This window comes from Ursus americanus, chromosome 18, assembly GCF_024610735.1.
Source record: "Ursus americanus isolate L20-20 chromosome 18, mUrsAme1.1.p, whole genome shotgun sequence".
In the NCBI taxonomy this organism is placed as follows: Eukaryota; Metazoa; Chordata; class Mammalia; order Carnivora; family Ursidae; genus Ursus; species Ursus americanus.
In genome coordinates, this window is record NC_142144.1 from 20316524 (window position 1) to 20329275 (window position 12752).

Sequence of the window (12752 nt, forward strand, 5' to 3'; positions counted from 1 at the left end):
TGGCTTCTGTGGAAAACAGCACACAGATTCCTCAAAAAATTAAAACTACAACTACCCCACCATCCAGCGACCCCATTGCTGGGTAGTCATCCAAAAGAACTGAAACCAACGTTGTCAAAGAGATACTAGCACTTCCCTCCCAGTCTCTGCTACTCAGCTCCCTACAGCAGCGCACGAGTCCCTGTAGCTTCTAAACCCAACAAAAAACCTCACACCCCGGCCCAGCTCCCAGGAGGAACCCTAGGTTCTGTACCCCCCCACCCCACCCCTCGCCCAGACCTGCCCGCACGGATAATAGAATTTCGCTCCATGCCGGGAGGGGGGGGGCTCGGCCCAGGCCAGAACACGCTTGGGGAAGGCGCCCCGCGGGAAGTCGGGGCATGCCTGGCTGTGGGGCCATCGGGCCGCCGCCGTCAGGCGGCCGCGCAAGCCGGAGCCGCGTGACGGGGCGACCCGAGGGTGGCGACGCGGGGGGCCGAAACGGGCGGTGCGCTCCCGGGCGCCCGGCTTCCTGGGCTGCCGCCAGCCCAGCTCTGGGGGCGGGGGCGGGGGCGGGGCGTGGCCTTTTAAGGCCGGGAGGAGTGGCTGGCCCGGGGGTCAGCAGCGGCGGGCTGGCCGCAGTCACACGCGCCCCGCGCCCCGGCTCGGTCCCGTCCCGCGCGCACCCAGGCGCAAGGCGCACACTCGCGCTCTGGGACCGATCCGTCCCCTCTCCGAGAGCCCTCATGGGCCCCGAGGCCGCCTGCTCGGGGTGGGGCCTCCTGTCTCGCCTCCGGGTGAGGACGTGGATCGAGCCCGTGGTGGCCTCCACGCAGGTGGCCTCCTCCCTCTACGAGGCGGGGCTGCTCCTGGTGGTGAAGGCGTCCTTCGGAGCCGGGGCCTCGTCCAACCACAGCGCCAGCCCGTCGCCCCGGGGCGCCCTGGAGGACCAGCAGCAGAGGGCCATCTCCAATTTCTACATCGTCTACAACCTCGTGGTGGGCCTGACGCCCCTACTGTCCGCCTACGGGCTGGGCTGGCTCAGCGACCGCTACCACCGCAAGATCTCCATCTGCGTGGCCCTGCTGGGCTTCCTGCTCTCCCGCCTCGGGCTGCTGCTCAAGGTGCTGCTGGACTGGCCCGTGGAGGTGCTGTACGGGGCGGCGGCGCTGAACGGGCTGTGCGGCGGCTTCTCGGCCTTCTGGTCGGGCGTCATGGCCCTGGGCTCCCTGGGCTCCTCCGAGGGCCGCCGCTCCGTGCGCCTCATCCTCATCGACCTGACCCTGGGCCTGGCGGGGTTCTGCGGGAGCATGGCTTCCGGGCACCTCTTCAAGCAGATGACCGGGCACTCTGGGCAGGGCCTGGTGCTGACGGCGTGCAGCGTGAGCTGTGCCACTTTTGCCCTTTTCTACAGCCTCTTGGTCCTGAAGGTCCCTGAGTCGATGGCTGGTCCCGGCAAGGCGCTCCCCGCTGTGGATATGGTGTCGGGCACAGTTGGCACCTATCGTGCCCTGGATCCTGATCAGTTAGACAAGCAGAGTGTGGTGGGGCACCCTCTGTCTCCTGGAAAAGCACAGCCCCCAAGAACTATCATTGCCCTGCTCTTTCTGGGTGCCATCATATATGACTTGGCCGTGGTGGGCACGGTGGACGTGATGCCCCTTTTCATGCTAAGGGAGCCTCTCAGTTGGAACCAGGTGCAGGTGGGCTATGGTATGGCTGCAGGGTATACCATCTTCATCACCAGCTTCCTGGGCGTCCTGGTCTTCTCCCGCTGCTTCCAGGACACCACCATGATCATGATCGGTATGGTCTCTTTTGGGTCAGGAGCCCTCCTCTTGGCGTTTGTGAAAGAGACATACATGTTCTACATTGGTGAGTCTGGCGTTCCTGGGGAGGCAGGACAAGGACACTGCAGACCTCTAGAGTCATGGGGCTGACGTGGCGTGCCGTGGCTTAGGCATGGTGCCCTCTGGGTCTAGGTGTCCCAGCTCAGCACCAGGGATTGGACCTACTGCCTAGGAAGGGGGACAGGATCATGTGCCGTTGAGTTAATCTAGTTGCACTGTGTTGTGTTACCTACGGAAATGTCATGAGTGGTGCCCATGGCTCTAGGAGGTCAGGGGAGGGTTGGTCAGTGGTGCCTGCCGTCAGTAGGGAAGGTTTCAGATTGGCCTCAGGAGAAGGGGTTGGATTTCTTCTCTCCAATTTTAAAGGGATAAACCATTAAGGTAATCAGGCTGAAAAGGTCCCTTCAGTAAAATCATTTCGGGCCAAGCATGGGCTGTTTAAAAATGGATAAAAACTCTCCAAAAATGCCTTCCACCACCTATGTAATAAATTCTCTCAAGGAAGTAGAATGAGGTTTCCATCTGAGGACCACAAGCAGAGAGCTCTAGACCAATGCTCTAATACAACTTTCTACAATGATAGAATGTTCTAGATCTGTGCTGCCCAATAGAGGAGCACTAGCCATGTGTGGCTACTGAGCACTAGAAATGCAGCTAGTCTGACTAAAGAGCAGAATTTTAAATTTGATTTGATTTTAATTAATTTATATAGTCCCTTGTGGCTAATGGCTAACATTTTAGGAAAAAACAACTCTAGACAGTTACCAAGGGCTGTCCCTTGGCTGAGGTCACACATCTCGGAAAACACCTATAACAAAATGGCAACTTAGGTCTGGCCAACTGCCAGTTAGACGGGCAGCATGCAAAGGCCAGAGTACCCCTCTCCCCTTCTCACCACCTCTACCTCTCCTTTTCTCCCTACACACACACACACACACACACACACACACACACACACACAAACACACGCCACCTTGGGGTTATGAATAAGGAAGGAAGGTTGTGTGGCAGCTGCGTAACGTGGCACACATTCCTGGATGCAGTTCGCCAAAGCTCCCACAACCGTCTCCCAGAGGGGTTCGTGAATGGTGACAGAAGACACCTCTGTCCCAGGGACAAGGCGAGGAGTCTCGAGTCACTTCAGTGACAACAGCTCCACTTCCCTAGATGCCACTTAACTCTGCCAATGAAGACACCCTTCACGACCATGCCCGCTGTGCCCTGCCAGCTGGCAGGTGGGTCTGTGGCATCTGTGGCACCGTCAGAGCTCAGGGACTCAGCCTGCCCCGGGGAGGGGGGGTGTTAGTCTACCAGCACAGAAACCACTCCTTCCAGGGCAAGCCCATGGGGTTGTGGGGAGAGGGAGATGCCTGGTGAGGCTTTTGCTTTTTTCTGATTTATTCCTTGGCCAAAGTGGGGCACAATGAGGAGTGAGCGTGCTTGTGTGATTTCCCTCCAGCTCGGGCCGTCATGCTGTTTGCTCTCATCCCCGTCACAACCATCCGATCGGCAATGTCCAAACTCATCAAGGGCTCCTCTTATGGTAAGTAAAAGAAATCTCTCTGAAGTTCTCTGCCCAGCCCGTTTCAGAGCCCTTGGCTTGAGGCACAGGGTTCAGACTTGCAGAAGGCCCACGAGAGAGTTCCAGAAGCAGCCTTGAATACACTGGGAACACTCTGGAGCCCATCCAGGGCAGAGGGGGTGAAGACAGGAGGATGGGAAAGACTCAGAAAGTCGGTCACTGAAAAGCCACAGTCAGAGAAGGATGCTACCACCCACGGGCGGGGCTGCAAGCAGGGAGATCCAGCTGGATAGAGACAGGTCCCGGGGGAGTGAGCCGAGACTGGGAGGGAGCACTGGGAAGGATGCAAGAGTCTCCTGAGAGCTCCTGGAGACTCAGCTAGCAGGGAAAAGGGACAGCAGCACATCTTCTTGGTAACCCCTGTCCCCTCCACAGGAAAGGTGTTTGTCATCCTGCAGCTGTCCCTGGCTCTGACCGGGGTGGTCACCTCCACGGTGTACAACAAGATCTATCAGCTCACCATGGAAAAGTTCATTGGCACGTGTTTTGCTCTCTCCTCCTTTCTCTCCTTCCTGGCCATCATCCCAATTGGGTAAGACAGAAGCCGTGTCTGTGGTTGGGCCTGGGGCCCTGGGGCAGACATCTGGGCTGCTGGACCATCTCCAGCCTATTATCATAAAGATTTATTTGCAGCGTTTAGGCCGTGGGTCCTAGTCGGCTCTCCCAAAAGAAGTCCTCCTGTTCCCCCCAAGCTAATAATCTGGCAATATGGGAAACCCCCAAAGGCCTAAATACTGAACAGAGGGCCACGTGCAGCTGGTACACTTCCTGGCAGTTTGGTGGTTTGTTTCTAAGAGCCACACACACTTCCTTGTAATCAGAGGCTGGGATTAGAAGCCCTCTCGAACCACTTCCACCCCTTTTGTTTAGGTCTCTTTAGATGAGAAACATCTTGCCTCATTTCTAAGTATTCTTGGCATGGCTTCCAAAGGCTTGGCACCCAGTGGCCTCTGTACTCAGCTCCGCTCCCCCCCCCCCCCGGAAATGTCATACACCACTGGACTGTGTGAGCTCCCCAGAGGATTTAGGAAGTTCCTCTGACCTCTCTGGGGGAGTTGTCTCATTTGTCAAATAAGAGCAGTCAGGTCAGAGCTATAACAGGCAGGAAGAGCGCGAGAGAAGCCAAAGAGAGGCACTCCGCTCCCAAGGTAAGAGCACTGGCCTAGCACATCACCGAAATGGTCCAAAATCGTCTTTGACCAGCCCTCTCCAGTGCGAGTCACCAGAGCAAGCCACACTGCAAGCCATACACGAGATTTTAAGTTTTCTAGTAACGTTTAAAAATGATACAAGTAACAGGTGAGGTTAATTTTAGTAACACATTTGATTTGACCCAATATATCCAAAATATCACTCTAACACGTAATCAATTTACAAAAGTATCAATGAGTTTTGGGTTTAAGTCTTTGGAATCTGGTATGTGTTTTACGTGGATGGCACTTTTCTGTTTGGACTCAATTAGCCACATTCCAAGTGCTTGGGGGCCAGTGCGACTAGTGGCTGCCACATTAGCAGAGCCTTGGGCAGTTTGGGCCCGTTTAGCCCTTCTCATTTAGAGAGGGCCTCTCATGCTTCTATCAATCCCACCAGAGGACAAAGGAATACAGTAAATATATCCACACTAAGGGGCAAGGGATTTGATGAAGATTTGCATTTTAGGGGACCTGCCTGGTAGCACAGAGAGCTCTACGTATCAGTCATGGTGGCATTACAGACGGCCCAGTAGAAACCAATTGAAGGCAGGTTGGAAGAAGCGAGACGTGGATGGCAGTAAGGCCCTTGTTAGAATTCTCATATCGCGTCATAATGTAGGTCCCTGCCGACATAGAGGATGAACCTCTTGAGCCATCAATCATGAAGGCTCTTTGCTCTATTTCGTGGTTGAGAAAAGAAAGATATGAAGATCAGAAAAGGAAGGAACAGAGGGAGGGTGGGAAAGAGGGAGGGAGAGAAGGAGGCAGGGAGGGAGGGAGGAAAGGAAGGGAGGAAGGTAGGTCAACAGCTGAGAATTTGTGCAAGCAGCAGCACGATCAAGAGCACCCTCTTGGCCCTGTTCTTATTTTTTCAAGGTGTGGGACTCAGCCAGACCTGTCCTCAGACTGCCCAGCCCTTAGGCCTTTTCCTGGGCCCTATTTTTATGGGAGTCTTTGCTGAATAGGTTGGGCTCAGCTAGACCTAGCATGCAAGGCGAATTTCCCAGCTGTTTGCCCAAGTAAGTAATGGATTAGTAGCTGTGCCGCTTGGAAGTTACCCAGCCCTATTTGGGAGCTGGGTGAAACAGTCTCATTAACCTACACAAGCAAACAAAGGAAAACAAAAGAAAACAAGCCTGACAAATTAATGTGCGGCATAGCTAGAGAGAGAAACAGACAAATGAAAGCCATGAGAAAATACGGTAATTGGTCCCTTTCTACAGTTTCGTTGCTTCTCATGTGCACGCTCAACGGGATGCTGGGCCTTTGTTAAGAGACTTTAGGGCACATGAAGAAGGTGGGTGGCCCTCGACCTCTCACCCCAGTACGCAAGTGTAATGTGCACTTGGATTCGGTCATACCTTCCGTGCATGGCGTCTTCCGCAGGCCCTGCGGGGTCTTTGTGATCTTCTATCACAGAGGCAGGGACAGAATCTTGAATCCATCAGGTAAGTACTTGAGTGCTTATGTGAATGAGGCGCTGAAGTGGTTGATCATTATTTCTCTCTCTTGCGGTCATTTAGCAGTAAAGAGACCCATGGGCAAATAAAGCCTCTTTTGCTGTATCCTAGAATCACCTAGAAAGGTTTAAAAATCCCTGATGTCTGGATCCCACCCCCAGAGAGTCTGACTCCGTTGATCTGGAGTGCAGCCTGGGCACAGGGCTTTTTAAACGCTCTCCAGATGATTCGAATATACAACCAGGATGGAGAACTCTGGTATAAAGGGAGTGTTTCCATTACCTTTCCCTTCCATGGAGTCACTAAATGAACAGGATCCTGAAAAATTCTTACAGCTAGAAGAGGCCAAGGCTGTACCATCCATCAAGTGAGCGAACCAGGGAAAACCAGTAGAACTTCCCAACCACGAGAGAAAAGCTACATTCCAAGGATATAAAAGCCTAGGAAGGCACGTCAGAGCAGGGGAACAGACGAGGCAGCGGAGGGCAGAAGGCTGGGAGGGGAGGTCCCTGGGCCAGGGCTGCCAACAGCCTTTCTGCAAGAAGGGACTGTGCCCCCAGCCCTTCCTGGTACCGACATGAGCCAATTTCATGTTTCTGTTGAGAACCCGCCTTCTCCTGCTTGCTCTTCTTACGTGCAATTGGGAGATGCTGAAGGAGTAACCATCCGGCTCTGCCCATCCTCAACCTACTTGCCACTCTACTCTTCTCCGCCCTCCCCACCCTTTTAAAAATAATAGTAATAATAGCAAACATGTAAATAGCCCTTATTATGTGCCAGCTACGACCTACATGTTTTAATGAATTTAATCTTCCCCTAAAGTCCTCTGAGGTCATTACTATTATTATTTTTGCAAATAAGGAGACAGAGACTCTAAGGTATTCTGTAACCTGCCAGAGGTTCCACAGCCAATAAGCGGTGGAGACAAGAGTTGAACCTGGGCAGTCTCTGACCTATCACAGGACATTGCTTCTTAGAAGAGTCACCCGTGTCTGGGTGCCACCTGTCCCCTCTCCTTGGAGAGCTCACCGCGCGAGCTAGCTGCTCTCTCCTGAGCGCTTACTGAACTGACACGTGATCTACCGCCATCTCTCTCCTCAACCTCCATCCGCTTCACGGTCAGCCTCTGCAAAGGCTCGTGTGCACCTGCTGCCTGTGTCCTCACCTCCCACTCATGTTTCAACCCACCCGTCTGAGGCTCCCCATCAACCACCAGAGCTCTTCTCACTAAAGCCACTAACCGCTCTTCAAGGCTGACTCCACTGGACTCCTTGCAGCGCTCTTCCCACATGATTGCCTCGTGGTCCCCACGCTGGTGGTCACTCTTCACCATCCCTGGGCTTTCTCAACACCTCATTGCTTCTTCTCGACAAACCTCCAAGTGGAAGATTCTTTGGGGCTCTGCTGTGGGTTCTCGTTTCATATTTTCTCTCTCTAAGCAAACCAAAGTACTTTTAAAGCTTCAAATTACCATCTACGTTTCCAAAATTGGGTTCTTGATGCCCTCCCACGCCTGTTCCCTCTCCAGTCTGTGTCCCCTCAAGAAAAGGCACCACCGCTCACTCAGGAAGAGAAATCTGAGTCACCAATGTCCGCCCTCTTCTCCATCTCCCCTCACGTCCAATCCAGCAGGCCTCATTGAGTCTACCTTCAAAATAGGCCTCAATTTCATCCTTTTCTTTTTATCGCCACTGCTACCACCCCGAGGCCGGAGCACTTGAACAACTGGATTGGCCTCTGAACCATTCCCCCCATGTCCACTCTTGTCCCCACCCCCATTCTCCCTCCACCAGGTGCCCAGGGCAAGTTCCTTCAAGTATTTAAACAGATCGTGTCATCTCCTGCTCAAAGCTCTGCCCTTGGCTTACATTGCTCTCAGGATACAACCCGAATGTCTTCCCACGGACCACAAGGCCCCACATAATCTGCCCTTGCCAACCTCCCTCATGCTGCTGCTCACCACCCTCCCCAACCCCATGCGTCAGCCCCAGTGGCGGCCCTCATGTCCTTCCCCATTTTGCACCTGTGCCTCCTTCTTACCCAGCTAGCTATGGTCTTAAACATGCTTTTCTCAAAAAGGATTTGAGAAAATCCCCTTCTCAATCTAAATTAGGTCCTTCTATCATATGCTCCCAAAGCTTCCTGTACTTTCCTTCATAGCAGGACAGTTGACAGTGATTATCTTTTCATATGCCTGCCCACTGGACTGTAGGCTGCCTGGGGGCAGGAACCATGGCTTTCCGGCTCAGCACGGATCTTCTGTGTCCAGCAGAGAGCCTGGCATGTAAGAAGTACTCAAAAAGTATTTAAGGAATGATCTGTTAGAAGGGTGTGGCCCCTACTTGCCAGGCCTGCTGACCTTCCCTCCATCCCCCAGAGCTGCCTGTTGGCTGACCCTGAAGGCAGGGGCTGGCCCGTCACCTGGTGGCCGTGGGGTGGGTCTGCGCAGAGCTGGGCTGGAGTCAGGGCTGCAGCCTGCATTCACGTGGTCCTGGGGTAGCTGCCTCCATGGCTGGGCTTTCCTGCCAGCTTCGTAATACAACGAGTTTTGTTTCAAGTACAGTTAAGTGCTCCTCTCTGTAGAGCCCTGGGGCTTATGGGAGATGGGAAGTCAGAGTTTTCGGAAGTTCTCACGAAGCTCTCTCCCTTAGAAGGTGTGGATTCACACTGGCACCCCATCCAGCAGCTCCAGGAGTTGGCATCAGCCAGGAAGAGCTGTGCTCTAGCCTAGAAACAGGGGCCCCTAGAGCGCAAACATAGAAAAACTCAAGGACCCCAGAGGTGGAAGGACATGCCAAAGGTCACACAGATCCAAGACTTGGACTCAGAGCTCCTAATTCCTCTGCATTCCCTTAGCTACAAATATTTGAGAACAATGCAATGAGGATTTGTGGAAGAGATAAAGGGGCTATGGAAAGGCAGGAGATGAGGCAGCTGATTCTGCTTGGGATTAGCCAGTCTCGATCTTGAAATACACACGGGGGGTTATCATCAGGCAGAAGTGAGATGGAGAGAGATTCCAGGAAAAGGAAAATGTAGACGCAAAGCGCTTGAGATGTTGTAGGACTGGAATGGGCCTGGGGTAGGAGAAATTCCCTCGGGCCATCTCTCCACTCAGAACAGCCTTCTGGGCATGACAGACGGAGCCTCTCAGTCTACAGGTGACCAAGAGGCGGCCATTTGTGGGAAGGAAAAGGCACACCTTTTGCCCCATTCCAACTGCTGGCTTGTAATTCTGGATTGTAAATTCTTACAGAATCGTGGCCTATAAACAAGCCTCGTGGTTGCAATACAGAGACATCACGGAGACATGAAGGTGCTGTCTCACAGGAGCTGCGAGGACCAGCAAAGGAAGGGACTGGGTGCTGGTGACCAAGGCAACCCACCGCCCCCAAACCCCAAGTTCCAGCCAGAGTTAGCCTCAGAATGACCCGCTCTGGCTCAGGGGTCCCTGGTGGGTGGGGAACAGCACTTTCTTGGTGATAGAACTTTCTCAGTTTTCAGATGTCCCTGATAGACAGAGGTTGGGCTCTGGGGGCAGTAGAGTGTGAACTTTCAAGGGTTATATGCAGGCTGCATACACAGTCATGCCAGATGCACAAAGGGCTTCTGACAGCCCCCTTTCTTCCAGGACCTGTCTCCTGGGCTCCAAGGTACAGCTAACTGGTCACCTGGGTGCTGCGCTGGGAGTCCCACGTGAAAACTCAAACCAAAGCACACATTTTCAACAGCCTAAGGGGAACACAGACGGGATGTTTTATAAGAACTCCCAGTGTTTTAGAAGATTTGGGGCTCAGGCTCTTAGCTTCAGGGTAGTTTAATTGCTGTTGTTACTGTTGCTTTTAGGAAGCAAATATCAAAAGACTTTCTTTAGTGGAATATTATATTGAATATTTTCAGTCAAAAATTCCCAGAGCAGGTGGTGTGAAGAGGGATCTTAGGAGATCTCCAGGAGGAGATCTGCTAAGAGCCATTTTATGTTGCGGAACCTATTTTTATAGCCTATTTTACTTACATACAGAAAAGCAGACTCACTTCCTAATAAAATTGACATTTGTTGTATCTGTGTGAATCATTCTGTTCCGGTCAGACTCATTCTATAACTACAGGCATGGCATTCTCATACTGGGGTAAAACTTAAAGCTACCGAATGCATTTAAAGCTCCAAGGATTTGGGCTCAGAGAGTCTGCATCTCTGATCCCTTGCACGGAATAAACTAAACTTTCTGGCATGTCTCCGAAGGTCCCAGAACCAGGCTAGGTGCTGAGATATGGCAAGAATGTGACTGCTCCTGCCCTGACAGAGTGTGCTGTCTAGCAGGTGGGGCAGACAGAGCAGCCGGCAACAATGTATCCTATGATACATGCTAACATAAAGCAGCAGATAATGAGCGTATGATCCAGATTTAGCAGAGCAGGGAAGGCTTCTCAGAAGTGGCAAATGGTTAAGACTGGAAGGATAAGGAGTTACCAAGGCCAGAAGTTAAGGGCCAGTCCAGGCAGAAGGAATCACAAGCTGGAAGGCCTGAAGGTGAAAATATCTCCAGATAGAGGAATTCAATATAAGGGGAGTGAGGTAAGGAGGAACAACACACAAATAGAGCCTTTAAAAAAAAAAAAAAAGCTTCTCTTTAAAGTAATGGGGATAGCTGGTGGAAGATTTCAGGCAGGAGCATGGAACGCGTTCTGGCATCCCTGAGAATGAACTGGGGGAGGAAGGAGCAGGAGCAAGCAATACTTGCAGGAAGGAGGCAAGAGCAGAGATGCAGTAATCCAGGTGGTGGGCGATGGAGCACTGATGTTGGATAAGTAGCTACAAGGATCGAGGAAAGTAGAGGGACTTCAAGAAATCCTTGGGAGCCAGCGGTCAACGGGAGTCGGGGACAGATGAATTGCAGAGGGTGAGGCAGATGGAGGCGGGAACGCTCAGATTTGGGGTTCAGGCAACTAGGAAGAAGGCAGAGCTTCTCACTGAGACAGGCAATGTGGATGGAGGAGGGGGGATGGGAGGAGGTGTTCAAGGCCACACTCACCTCTTTAAACCCTCACCAGTTACGCTCGCTCCCTCCGCTGGACTCCTTGCCTGCCGCCCTGGCCGCTGATAGGCTCCCCGAACTAGATGAATCTTTTCATTGGCTGCTCCATTCCTGCTCCTGAAAAGCTGGCTTGCAACATCCAGAAACATTTCCTTACTCGCTCACACTCACCCCTGCCATGAGTTTGTGGGTTTTAACCGGAGCTGGGCTCTCTAAGCCCCAGCACTGGGTTCTTTTCACCAAACCGGCAGTTTTTGGACACTTGCCCCAGGTCATCAATCTTCTGAAGGATGTTCTGGCCCCTTTGATGTTCTCAAAGTGTGGTTTCTGGACCAGCAGCATCAACACCCTTGAGGAACCTGTTAGAGATGCAAATTCTTAAGCTCTACGCAAATCAAACCCTAGAGGTGCGGCCCAACAACGTGTGTTTTTCACAAGCCCTCAAGCTTAAGAACCAATGTTCTTATCTTTGGGCCTTTTTCTCCTTAAGAACCTTTCCCCCTCGCCCTCCTCCTCCTCTTCCTGTGTCCTTAATTCCCGAGACCCAGAAAGCCCTGCCCTTTGTATTCTCCCCAAGTAACCTAGTCTAGTCCCAGGGATTCCAGAATGTTCTTTCCGGCAACTGGTGGACACCTGCACCTGGATTTCCTGAAACAAAAATTCAAACCAAATTCTTCTCTCTCTCCACCATCTAAGCTTACTCCAACCTTTATGTTTTTCTCCTGATTGTTTTCAGATGTCGGTGAATGGAGTCAGCTCCCAGCTCCCAGGCTGGAAACCTCCATGTCATCTCTGAGCCCCTCACCCCGCCACAGAAATCTTTTAAATCCTTCTCTATTCTTACCTCTTGACGCGACTTTTATGATCTATTCCCATCTACTCCCCAGGGCTTTAGCTGACTCTGACCACACTCCTAGCCACAATATCCATCACCTTCTTACAGCAGGTACAAGAAATACATGCGCCACCACCCCCCCCCCCCCGCTTTAATTTTCCATCATCAAAGCAAATGGGAAGGATTGTTACAGAAATCCTTGCTACTAAGTTGGCCATATTTACACAATAGAAGAGTCTTCCAGCAAGAGCTGTAAGTAAGTAAGTAGACACTTAGGTGCTTTGTAGACTTTGCTGCTAGTCTTGTTGGCAACCCTGCTGGGAAAACATGTCTTTATTTCAAATACCAAAATACTGAAGTTCGGAGGGATGGGACTTCCCTAAAACCACAGAGCTAGCAAGTAGGAAAGCTGAGATCTGATCCCAAATCTCTTATCCCACCTTGCTGCCTCACTTTGCATGACTGTAGTCTTACATTAGTGACGTCTGCTGTCCGTAAGCTCAAGTCCACTTCTGGTGCGTCGCGGTCATCAGGTATAAGCTTAACGAGCATTCTGGTCTCTCCTTGAAACGCACTCTAACACTCTAATGAACCACAGACATTTCTTCTTGCCTTACAGATTTTTAAAGAACATGATAGCAGGGGTGCCTGGGTGGCTCAGTTGTTTAAACGTGTGACTCTTGATTTCGGCTCAGGTCATGATCTCAGGGTCGTGGGATCGAGCCACCCCTACCAACCTGCCCGCCAATCATGATGGTCACATACAGACACTAGGTAGTTTCTTCGTGTCCCCAGATGGGTGCCAACCTGTAAGACG

At 52.1% G+C, this 12752-nt stretch overlaps 2 protein-coding genes across 4 annotated transcripts in view; one reads left to right on the top strand and one right to left on the bottom strand.

Moving 5' to 3' along the window:
• The first annotated feature begins 590 nt into the window (after nucleotides 1-590).
• SLC46A2 (solute carrier family 46 member 2) lies at nucleotides 591-10126 on the top strand. Its single transcript, XM_045814792.2, has 4 exons — nucleotides 591-1854; nucleotides 3289-3372; nucleotides 3787-3943; nucleotides 9321-10126. Exons 1-4 carry the CDS (start codon nucleotides 726-728, stop codon nucleotides 9376-9378), a joined length of 1428 nt encoding a protein of 475 aa, XP_045670748.1. The 5' UTR covers nucleotides 591-725; the 3' UTR covers nucleotides 9379-10126.
• A 93-nt stretch (nucleotides 10127-10219) lies between these two features.
• SNX30 (sorting nexin family member 30) overlaps nucleotides 10220-12752 on the bottom strand; it is a 110341-nt gene continuing 107808 nt past the window's right edge. For 2 of the 3 annotated variants that reach the window (XM_045814795.2, XM_045814793.2), the window contains exon 9: nucleotides 12254-12742. In XM_045814795.2, the coding sequence (XP_045670751.2) occupies nucleotides 12665-12742 (78 nt within the window). In that variant the 3' untranslated portion in view covers nucleotides 12254-12664. Of the gene's footprint in view, nucleotides 11460-12253; nucleotides 12743-12752 lie in introns of those variants that run through there. The other variant, XR_015727345.1, reaches the window with a different exon arrangement.

Coding starts and splice junctions, on each gene's coding strand:
- SLC46A2 (XM_045814792.2), top strand. CDS start 726: ATGGGCCCCGAGGCCGCCTGCTCGGGGTGGGGCCTCCTGTCTCGCCTC. Junction 1,855..3,288: donor GACATACATGTTCTACATTG/GTGAGTCTGGCG, acceptor ATTTCCCTCCAG/CTCGGGCCGTCATGCTGTTT. Junction 3,944..9,320: donor CTGGCCATCATCCCAATTGG/GTAAGACAGAAG, acceptor AAATTCTTACAG/AATCGTGGCCTATAAACAAG.